This window comes from Embiotoca jacksoni, unplaced genomic scaffold, assembly GCF_022577435.1.
Source record: "Embiotoca jacksoni isolate LCO1_2020_lvr unplaced genomic scaffold, fEmbJac1.0.p SCAF_38, whole genome shotgun sequence".
Classification (NCBI taxonomy): domain Eukaryota; kingdom Metazoa; phylum Chordata; class Actinopteri; family Embiotocidae; genus Embiotoca; species Embiotoca jacksoni.
This window is the reverse complement of record NW_027185390.1, coordinates 684,045-695,451: the sequence shown is the minus strand read 5'-3', so window position 1 is coordinate 695,451 and position 11,407 is coordinate 684,045. Positions and strand designations below refer to the sequence as shown.

General features: G+C 50.8%; 1 protein-coding gene across 1 annotated transcript; it reads right to left on the bottom strand.

Moving 5' to 3' along the window:
- Positions 1–5,175: 5,175 nt before the first annotated feature.
- Positions 5,176–11,400, bottom strand: adamts1 (ADAM metallopeptidase with thrombospondin type 1 motif, 1). The gene is given in 9 exon segments (XM_069166363.1): positions 5,176–6,715; positions 6,871–7,046; positions 7,148–7,326; positions 7,410–7,596; positions 7,679–7,747; positions 7,749–8,146; positions 8,273–8,405; positions 8,510–8,850; positions 9,725–11,400. Coding segments are annotated over 9 exon segments (2,826 nt in total). The 5' UTR covers positions 10,347–11,400; the 3' UTR covers positions 5,176–5,994.
- Between the last annotated feature and the right edge of the window lie 7 nt (positions 11,401–11,407).

The window sequence follows — 11,407 nt, the reverse complement described above, 5'->3', positions numbered from 1 at the left end:
TCTTAACATTTCCAACACTTTTAATACAAACAAACAGATCTGCCTGAAAGCATTATTTTGTAGGCTGTCGCTTTCTTCATTCAAACATCAGCGCGAACACTTCGACAGACCCACCGAGTTGCAACAGTTCATTTCAGCAAAACCACCTTACAATCAAGTCGGGTGAACTTAGTTCAATCCTCTCCCGCGTTTTACAAGGAAACATTGACCGATCTCCTTCACTTGGCAGCAAATTCAAATCACTTACTTTAACATCACCACAATTAGTATCAAAATGTTTCTGTTACAAGTCAATTGTTGTTGGGGCTCTTTTACCTGGATATGGCCTGGCTTTAACACACCAGTTGCACTGGAATATTTATATGGTATATATTAAGAGGCTCATTTCACCGGCTTCTTTTATCACACTACTTTTACTGGTAGTGTAAAACGTTGGTTTTAACACGTTACTTTCACCGGCTTCTTTTAACACACTACTTTCACCGGTTGGCTTTAAGACATTAGTTTCACCGGCTTCTTTTAACACACTACTTTACTGGTAGTGTAAAAACGTTGGTTTTAACACGTTACTTTCACCGGCTTCTTTTAACACACTACTTTTACCGGTTGGCTTTAACACGTTACTTTCACCGGCTTCTTTTAACACACTACTTTTACTGGTAGTGTAAAACGCTGGTTTTAACACGTTACTTTCACCGGCTTCTTTTCAGACACTACTTTTACCGGTTGGTTTTAAGAGACTCATTTCACCGGCTTCTTTTAAAACATTACTTTCGCTGCTTTAAACACTACTTGGGCTCATTTGACCGCTTTTGTTTTGGGAGGATTTGGATCACCTTTACTTTTACAACAGAAACTATTGACATGTTGTGTATTTGGCACACACGGGTGCCTTCGTCAGCACTCCGAAAAAGATAATAACATAAATAATAAGTCTCCTCTTCAGAGCTACAGTTGAAACCAGAAGTTTACATACACTGTGCAAAAAGACACATAACACTTTTTTTCTCACTCACTGCCTGAAGTTAAATCAGACTAAACCTCTCCTGTTTCAGGTCCGTTAGGATTACCGAAATTAGATTTAGATTTTATACACTTTATTAATCCCCGAGGGGACATTTCTTTGCTGCCACTAGCGCGGCACCAGGTGACCTGAGCTGCATGTTTTTGGATGATGGGAGGAAGCCGCAGAAAACCCACGCAAGCACAGGGAGAACATGCAAACTCCGCACAGAAAGGCCCAGGATAATTATTTAACTTTTGCTAAATGTCACAATAATGAGAGAGACAATTTCTTAGAGTATTTTATATTACTTTCTTTGAGGTCAAAAGTACTATGTCTTTAAACAACGTGGCAAGCCCAGATGATGATGTCATGGCTTTTGAAGCTCCTGATAGGTTAACTGACAACATGTGAGTTAATTGAAGGCACACCTGGGGATGTATTTTAAGGCCACACCTCAAACGCTCTGTTTCCTCGTTTGAAATCAGGGAGACAATCGTGGAGCTCCACAAGTCTGGTTCATCCTTGGGTGCGATTTCCAGATGCTTGAAGGTGCCACGTTCATCTGTGCAAACAATGATACGCAAGTATAAACGTGGGAAGGAGACGGGCTCCGTGTTTTGGTCCGACGTGTGCAAATCAACCCCGGAACGAAAGCTAAAGACCTTGTGAAGATGACGGCTGAAGCTGGTAAGAAAGTGTCATTGTCCTGCGCCGACACGGGCTGAAAGGCTACTCGGCAAGAAGGAAGCCATTACTCATTACTCCTAAAGAAACGTGACAAAGACCTTAACTTCTGGAGACGTGTCCTGTGGTCTGATGAAACTAAAGTGGAGCCACCGTTACATTTGGAGGAAGCTTGTAGACCTGAAAACACCATCTCAACTGTGAAGCATCATGTCTTGGGGCTGTTTTGCTGCAGCAGGAACTGGAGCTCTTCGTAAAATAGACAGCATCGTGAAGAAAGAACATTACCGGGACATATTAAGGCACCATCTCAGGACATCAGCCAGGAAGCTAAAACTTGGGCGCAAATGGACAATGACCCGAAGCGTACTGCCACAATAGTTAAAAAGTGGCTTGAGGACAACAAAGTCAATGTCTCGGAGTGGCCGTCGCAAAGTCCAGATCTGAAGAGGCGGCCAACAAACCTGACTCGGTTACACCGGTTCTGTCGGGAGGAATGGGCCAGAGTACTGTAAGAAGCTTGTGGAAGGATACCCAAAACGTTTGACCCAAGTCGTGCCGTTCAAAGGCAATGCTACTAAATACTAAGGAACTGTATGTAAACTTTTGACCTCAACGAAAGTAATATAAAATTCTCTAAGTAATTCTCTTTCTCATTATTGTGACATTTAGCAAAAGTTATATAGTTTCGGTAATCCTAACGGACCTGAAACTGGAGAGGTTTAGTCTGATTTAACTTCAGACAGTGAGGGAAAAAAGTGTTGTGTGTCTTTTTGCACAGTGTATGTAAACTTCTGGTTTCAACTGTTACTTCTTAGATGTTACTTTTACAATTTCCACATTTTATTTGGACTATTTTACATCTACTTTTATTAACGACACTTTAGAGTTTAGGATTTTTCAGAGCATAGAAAAGCGTCTTTTGGTCCTTCTCTTTAAATGGCTTTTGGACTTTTACTTCTCGGTTTCGGAGGCGAGTTTGACTGCTTTTCTTTTGCGGACGATTACATTTCCTTTTCCGACATCAACTAATCGCATTTATTTGAAGTCTTACTTATAATACCTCTTTTTAAATTACTGAAATGGCAATCAAGTTTGCCGGGGGGGGGGGGGGGGGGGAGGGAGGAGAATCATTTGATGATTACGTTTAGTTTCAAGGCCAAACATTACTTGGCCTTGCTTTCCTACTTTTTGCACATTCGTTTTTAGTGACTTCTTTTTAGAGCTTAGTTTATCCTTTTGGACAATTCGGGTTACTTTTGCAACATAAACTAATTATGTACTTCACTGTCAATACTTCTCGTTAAATGGCTTTTGCGGTACATTTCACACTCGCGTTTACTTTAAATCGCCGTCTATCACTTTGCCCTTCGCTTTCCTAGTTTACACCGTCAAACTAATGGCGACGTGCAAAAGCCCACGGCCGTTACCCTACGTACGGCTCGGGAGGTAAAACGTGTTCGTAAAATCCAAAACTCCTGTTTGTTTTACACTTTCATGTGCTTTTCTCACACCTACTTTGGCCCGACAGTACAGACAGGAAAAGGGTCACCGGCGTAAAACCCGCTTCTTACCTTCGACGAGTCCTCTGCTCTGGCGTTCGAGACCCATCTTTATTTGATTTGTTTGTTTTTTTGGTCAAGAACGATCGAAGCTCGAATGCGGGAGCGTACCGGTCAAACGCTACAAAGTCCGAGCTGTGTCCTCTTTCCCTGCAGGAGAAGAAAAAAAATAATAATAACAATGAACACACAATTTCAATGTTTGTATATATATCTGCTTTTATTTGCAGGATCGCGCCCCCTTTTTGACACCCTGGCAGCAACAACTTCACACGTGTGTATATACATAAATATACATATAGACAAAAAAAAACGTAATTCATGTTTGGAAAGAGAATATTCATCAAATTCGATCGTATACGTTTTATATATTCTACAAAATAATTTTTTTTTAAACATCACTGATTGGATGTTTTCGAGTTCACAAATATTATAGGAGCCAAATTAGTGCCCCCCCCCCCCCCCCCCCCCCCCCCCCCCCCATTTATCCCTCCTATACATTCATTACAGCGAGATTTTATTTCCAGGTAGAGATTGCTTCTCTTTTCAAATGTGTACGACTGAGATTAACTCCGAAGGACAAACAACTTGCATTTCTTGTTATTGCAATTATAACCCAATATTATATGTCGCACTTTTCTCTGTAGATGATTTCTGCTTTTATTTGTTTTACTTTGGTTTGGTAAATATGTATATCCATTTGTGAAATATATATATATTGCAATACACTTTAGGAGGTGTGACCATAAGGCAACTGGTACTCGACTTCTTCTTTGTATGTTCTAAATAAAGTTTACAAAATAAAAACACCGCATCTACAAGTAGGTGGCCAGGCTATCCAAGACCAGCTCTAATATCTCGTTCGGACACACACGTCGGCAGGATTTCAGAGTCACAATCAAGGTTCTCCAAAGTGTCGGCCACTTTCTTAACAGTTACCTTCATCTAAAGCTTCGTCGTCGTCGTTGTTGTTGTTATTGTTATTGAAGCACATCCGCTTCACAATTTCAAATATGGCGGCGATTGCGCGCGCACCTGCATCCCGGGTCGCCAAACCTCGGGTGTTTCCGGCAGAAACGACGTCGCCAAAAACACGAGTACCGACCCCTACAGGCCGCCTGTGCAATTACACGGAGAACAGTCTGTGGCCGCGATTTTTACTCTCCCATCCCATACGTGGTTATTATTATTATTTTTTTTTTTTTTTTTTTACTTTATATCCACACAGGAACGGCAAAAATGACTCAAATCGCGTCAGAAACACATTCACCGTTATATACCGCTTATACCCGAGTTTGACTTCGGTGAAACGTGACGTATCACTTCCGTTCAGCGTCATCTCCCATAACAACAAAAAAAAAAAAAAAAATACCGTTTCAGCTCGCTCACTTTTAAATGGTTTCACCCACCTGGCGAATGGAGGCGTCGGTCCCTCGACGACAAGGACAACTTCGCACGCTTTCTTTCGGTATATGTCGGTTATCCGGTCGTGGAAATATTTCTAAATACTTCACTCGACGGGCCGGGTTGCTGGCGCGTGTCCCAGACATTTACAAATGGCGGCGCGCGCGCGGCTCCATCCGGTTTCTTAAAGTGTTTCCGGAAAATGACGAGCGGCGGGAATGAACGCTGCCCCCCCTACCGGCCGGCGGGAGAATTACTTTCAATAAATCGCGACGGTGTCAACCGCCGGACCCCCCCCCCCCTTGTCACGCTTTGGACATTTCTTCCAAACTATATAGAAACCACTCTGGAGACATCAGCTGCACGAGTCAATGTGATACTTTATTCGTGAACCTAAAACCATATGTATATATATGTATATATATATATATATATATATATATATATACACACACATATATACATACATGTATATATATATACACATATACATATATATATATATATATAAAACACTGTATAAATACTCTATATCTTCTACTTCCTTCTGTGATCTCAATAACAAATAAAAAATATTATTAAAAAAAAAAAAAAAAAAGCCACATGATTACATTTAACAGGCTGTACAAAAATAAATAAAGTTTGCATATTCTGTACAAAAAGGAAAACAAAATGGATGAAAAACCAAAAGTGCCTTCACAGAAGGCGGGAGAGACTTACTTATGAAGTAGTAGCAGGAGACAAGTCCCTCTTTAGGTCTCCGCGCACGCAGACACACACACAAACACAAATTCGCGCACACTCGCTCCTCTTTGGTCTTTGAAGAGTTCCCTCGTCGAATGGCCGCGCAGACACGAGGGCAAGATATGGCTACGAGACAAAATATGGCGTACTGAGGCTTATACAGAAACCGGGTGCTATAATGTGCCGCTGGCATAAACGTAGATGAAGTGCTTCAGGTTTGTGATAAATAAAACGTGGACTGAAGTTTGAACATAAACACAATGAACTCTCCTTTTTTTTTTCTTTCTTCTTTTTCCATACCTGATGGGGTGAGCGAGTCGACTATTCTCTTTCGTTTCTTTATATACTCTGCGATAACCTCCCGCGCCCCGACCCTTATCGGTCTGCCCAGCCCAGCTTGGACAAACACCGTATACACGTATTAACAATTTTTAGGGATGTCGGAAACGTCCGTGGGTTTTTTTTTTTCCCCCTCCCGCGACCGAACGCCAGCGCCGCCGTCGGGGAGGGCCCGGCCGAATATCCCGCGGCGCCCTCGCTCCGGACGTAAACGTTCGTCGGAGCTCCGGTCCGACGCATCTTCGGGAGCGTCCCTCAGCAGGCGCTCCGACTGCACAGTTCCAGCAGGGGCCGCGGCCGGTCTTTGGGGTCGCAGGCGTCGTGGGTCAGCGCGCGCCCGTCGCGCCCGACGCAGCGCAGCGGACGCTTGCGGAAGCCTCGGCCGCAGGTCTTGGAACACGCCGACCATTCTCCGAGGAGCCAGGAGGGGCAGGGCTGGGAGGCGCAGGGCCGCGAGGCCGAAGGGCGCAGCTCCTCGGGGCAGTCCCCGGAGGGACGTCCCCGGGGGTCCAGGCACAGCACCTCTCTCTGCTGCGCGCCTCCCCCGCAAGTCTGGGAACAGGGGCCCCACTCCCGCAGGGTCCACTCGGCTCCGCCCGCCTCTCGGATGGCGTTGATAGACTGCCGGCGCCCTCCGTCGCCGTCGGGCCTCGGGGCGAAGTAGCTGTACTTGACGCGGGGCCTCGGGGATTCCCCTACGGACAGCACCTGGACGGTGAGCGCCTCGGGGAGCGGGGCGAAGCTTCGGATGCGCTCCAGGGCGGCGGAGGACCCGCTGTACCTCAACAGAGCCCCTCGAAGGGCGATGTCCGTCTCCGTGGTCATCAGTTTGTAATCGCCGTTCAGCAGATAGGTTCCGTCCTGGCGACGCACCGCCAAGTAGCTGTTGTCGTGACGGCCGTTGCCCGGACCCCGTTGCTTCACGTCCAGGTGGGTGGCGCCGGCGGGGATGGTCACGACGTCCTGGTAACCGGGCCTGAAAAGGAGAGAAGGACGGAGGTCAAACTCTGCTCGATTATTATATGTGTTAAAACAATTTGCAAAATTATACACAAAAAAAAAAAAAAAAAAAAAAAAACCCCCCATTACCAACGTTAATGTTAACAATGTTCGGCCCGCCGTCGTATTTACCTGGAACGCTCCAGAGAGCCTGACGCTTTCTTGCACGCGGAACCGTCTCCGCCGCACACGCCGCACTTGTCGAAGCGCCGGTTAGAGCCGATGACGCGATCGCATCCGGCCTTCACGCACTGGCCTTGGACGCAAACGGAGGTAGAATCCGGGCTGCAGGGCGTGCCGTCGGCTACCTGCGGAGGGAAACCGAAGAGTTCGGTCGGGGCGAGGCTTACGTAACGGTCCGGGCCGTCCCGAGTACCCCGCTTTTCGCGCCGCGTCCGGCGACTCTCACCTTAGACTTGAGGACAAAGAAGTATCCCGTTCCCTTGGCCCGGCACACCAGCTTGCAGCGGTCTTTGGGCGAAACTCCGGCGTACTTGGGCACCCACTCCACGCCCTCGCCCGAACCCAGCGACACTCGAGCGGACATGTCGTTGTGAGCCAGACACTGCTCCTCGCGGAACGACAGGCCTGAGAAAGAAAGAAAGAGACGCGGAGAGGTCACGTTTTGAAAATCCCTCCGCCCGCCCGATCCCCGACCCGAGTCCCCTTACCGTTGGCGTCGGGGCAGGCTTCCGTGTTACACGAGCGGTACTGGATCCTTTTGCCCTCGCAGTACTCGCCGCCGTTCTTAGGCAAAGGGTTGTCGCAGGCGCGGAAGGAATAGCGCACTCCTCCGCCGCAGGTCCCGGAGCAGTCGCCCCAGGGACCCCACGCGCCCCAGCCGCCGTCGACGGGAGTCTGAAAACATGGAGAGTCCCGCGTCAAACGTCAAGAGTCGCGGGAGGCCCCGAGTCCGACGCTTTCGGCCCGGCTTTCCTACCTGGTGTTGGGCGGCCTGGCTCTTCGTGAGACACCGTCCGGCCAGGCAGTAGTCCTCGTCGTCGTCGCCCCCCGCACGGCGTCCCGTCGGCCCACGGGAAGTTCTTGGTCTGACACACCAGCAGACCGTTGGACGTGGTCACGGTGCACCACAGAGCCGCGCACGTGGTGCTCACATCCCGGCAGTGCTGGGAGTCGTCGCCGAAGGTCAGACGGCACTGCCGGTCCGCGTCGTACGCCGTCCCGGGGAGGGGCCGCGGGAGCGGCTGAGGCTCCACCGGCTTGTCCAGCAGACACTGGCCGTGGCCGTTGTCCAGGAAGGTGGTGACCGTGAGGGCGGAGCAAGGGGACCACGGCTCCTGCTGGTCCAGGTTGGACAGGGTGGAGGCCATCATGTGGGAACCCCAGTGGTCACCGTTGATCCCGGAGCAAAGCTGGGCGTCGTCGTGAGGCATGTTGAAGACGTGGCCTGGAGGACGGGAGTCAAGTAACGCTTCTTTTAAAGCCGTTTTTTTGTTTTCTTATTTATCTTTTTTATTTATTTTTTTTTCAACAACGTCCCGACCCGCGAGGACCTGCTTTTTCTTCTACTCACCCAGTTCGTGCGCCACCGTGAACGCCGCCTGCAGTCCGTCGTCTTCGATGATCGAGCAGCTCCTGTCCGGGTCGCACACCGTGCCGACGTCCGCCATCCCCAAAGTGTCGCAGGAGTGGGCGCCGCACAGGTCCTGACGAGACGGCCAAAGAGCAAACGACGACGCGTCAGTCTCCCCGCCCGTTTCGTTTCGCTCCCCCTCTCCCCTCTTTACCTCCCGCTTATTCTCCCGCTTACCGTCCTCGTGAAGAGCACGGCCGTGTCGTAGTGCTCGGGGTGCCGGTCGCTCGGAGGGTTGTGCTGGCGCTGCCACTGGCAGAAGTTGCGGAGGGTCACGGCGGCGTTGGACGACACCCGAGGCCCTCGCTCCTCCTCGTACACCACCAGCAGCTTCACCACCGCCAGGCTGATGGAGTTGTGGATGCTGGGGTGGCGGTAGAGGCGGGACGCCACCGCCATGATGGTCAAAAGGTACGGCTTGAGCCCCGCGCCGTGGAACTCGGCCATGGACTGGTCGGCCACCAGCATGATCTCCAGGTAGCGAGGGGTGGACACGAAACGCCGGGTCCTCCGATGACCTGAGGGTGGGAGAGAGAGAGAGAGAGGCAGAGCGGTCAGACCCCGACCGGGTTATTACGCTACGTATCGACATCCGTTATGTCCGGAACAGCTTCCCGGCTGCGCCCAGAGCGGCCCGGCTGCCGTGACTCGGTGTCAGCCTCCGGTGGTGGCTGGCTGGAGGAGGAGGAGGAGGAGGAGGAGCCGCCGCCTCCTCCTCCTCCTCGGGGGTCCGCATTCCTAAAATGACCTTCTCCGTGGAAAATTATGCGAGTGAGGAAAGAGGCGAGGGGAGAAAATCCTCTCTGGGTGAAAAATGTCTGCCCGTGCGAGTTGTACCAGGAGGCGAGTTTACGAGTCTCGGCGCTGCCGGGCTCTGGCTGGCCCCGACCCCTCCGGCTCGGCTCGGCTTCCCTCCCCCCCCCCCCCCCCCCCCTTCCCTCCCCCTCTCATCCCCTTCCTCCCTCACCCCACCGCCTCTTTTTCCTCCCCTCTCTCCTTTCCTCCCCTCCCTTTCCCTCGGTACGGCGCTGACAGCGCTGTCAAAAGGTAGCAGAGCGCATTGCGCACGCTGTGCAACTCTGGCGCGAGAACGGTTCCGGCTGACAGCAGTCTGTGCAGTCTGTGCACTGCCTGCACTGCAGTCTGCGGTTATTTCTATCGACCGGAATCTTTGCTCGTTTGGATTAAGCGCCAGGCAGATCGAGTCAATAGTCGGACTGTACTATAATACTATAATACTATACTACTATACTACTATCATAGACTACGCGGCATTTCAATTCGCCTTTCTTCGCCCGCTCTTTTATGGACGCCGGTCTGACAACTTAAGCGCAGCTTCGTACAAACGAGCGACGGTCAAAAAACAAATGGCTCAAACGTGCAAAGTATTACCTGTCGCCTCTGCGTTGGGGGCTCCGCGACTGCCTTCTTTTTCCAGATTCTTTGGCACCTTCTCCTCGTCCTCGTTGACCCCGCACTTGGTGCTACCCTCCTCGGCCGCAGCCGCACGGCCTCTCCGGCGAATCGCGTGGACGTCCTCGTCGCCGCCCAGGTAGTCGCTCGCGTTGAGGGGCTGAATGAAGTACTCTTCGCCCTGAAAGTAGAATCCGCCCCTGAGTCCGTGACACAGGTTGAGCGCGGCGGCGGAGTGCTCCTCTCCGTTCACCGTGCCCGAGAAGAAACAGCCCGGCTCGGCTCCGCTCTTGGCTTCCCGAGTCGGTTCGGACGCGGGACTCCCCACGACGTGGAACACAAAACCCGGCGCCAAGAAGGTCTGGTCGGGCTCGAGCCGCAACAGCAACCGCTTGCCAAATACGTCCAACCGGTACACCCTCGTCTCCGCCTCCTTCTCCCTCTCCTCGGCGGAGAGCGTCCGCCGCGGTTCCGTTTCGCTCTCGGACCGGGCCGCCGGGTCCAATCTGACCGGCACGACCGCGCTCTCCTCCCAGGCGCCGCGCGCCGCGCCGACGCACAGAGCGGCTATTACGCCGACGGAAACGTGGAAAAACCACATCGTATAAACTGGCAAATCCGACAAGTGGAAAAAGAAATGCTGAAATCAAGTTTCTACACACAAGACAATAAATCCTTTCCAAAAAAAAACAAAAAAAAAAAGTTCCCACTACGAGCTACAAACAAAGTCTTTCAACTTCCACAAAACTCTCCCCAAAATTACGCACGCGCGTACAAATCTTTAAAAAAAAAAAAAAAAAAAAAAAAAAAAAAAAAAGGGATCAAATCCAGTGCAAAACTCGTTTAAAGTTAGGTGCGGGTCTGACTTGTTGCAGAAACAACAACGAGGACCAAAAGAAACAAAAAAACTTTCGTTACGTGAACATAAAAGACGAAACTCGAACTCGCCAGTAAATTCCACCAGGTCTCTGTCTCTCTGCCTCTCTCCAAAACTCAACACGCCCTAGCTTCGAGTTCGGGGGCAGGTTCTCTGCTCTGCTGGCCCGTCTAGTCTGTTCGCTGCTCTTGCCTCGCAGTCAGAACAGAGCCGGTCCCTCCTATATATCCCCCCAGATTACCCGGGACCACCCCTTTCTTCGGGGCCCTTTGATCCCGTGCGCAACGAACACGCACCAGAGACCTGGAGCGTTGCCATTAATAATCAATCATTGCGGAGGATGGAGAGCTTTGGGCAGAGCGACTTTTTCTTCTTCGCTTCGCGCTCGTCTGTCACGAGAGTTGTCGCAGCCCCTCGTATTACCCTTCCTCAATAGATGACATCACTTGGCGTTGTCAATCATTTCACGCAAAACGCCGTACGCGTCCAATTAGTCTACACGCTTACGATACGAGTATCCAAAACGCACACACCAAACCTCGGACTTTGGTTACCGACGCGTTGCGCTCTGAGCGCCGCGCTCTGCGCTCTACTTTCTCCTTTCTCCTTTACGAAGCTGCGTAACGTGGAATAAACTTCAGCCTATTGCGGCGTAAATTAGGGTGCCCGGCGGCGACGGCGGCGGCTGACGTGCAGCAGTGTTGTAGTGTCGGTGCAACTCGAGAAGGGAAGGTCGGGAACGGTAACCGTATCGCGCTGGCCCGGGCTCCGGGAGCCGTACTCAC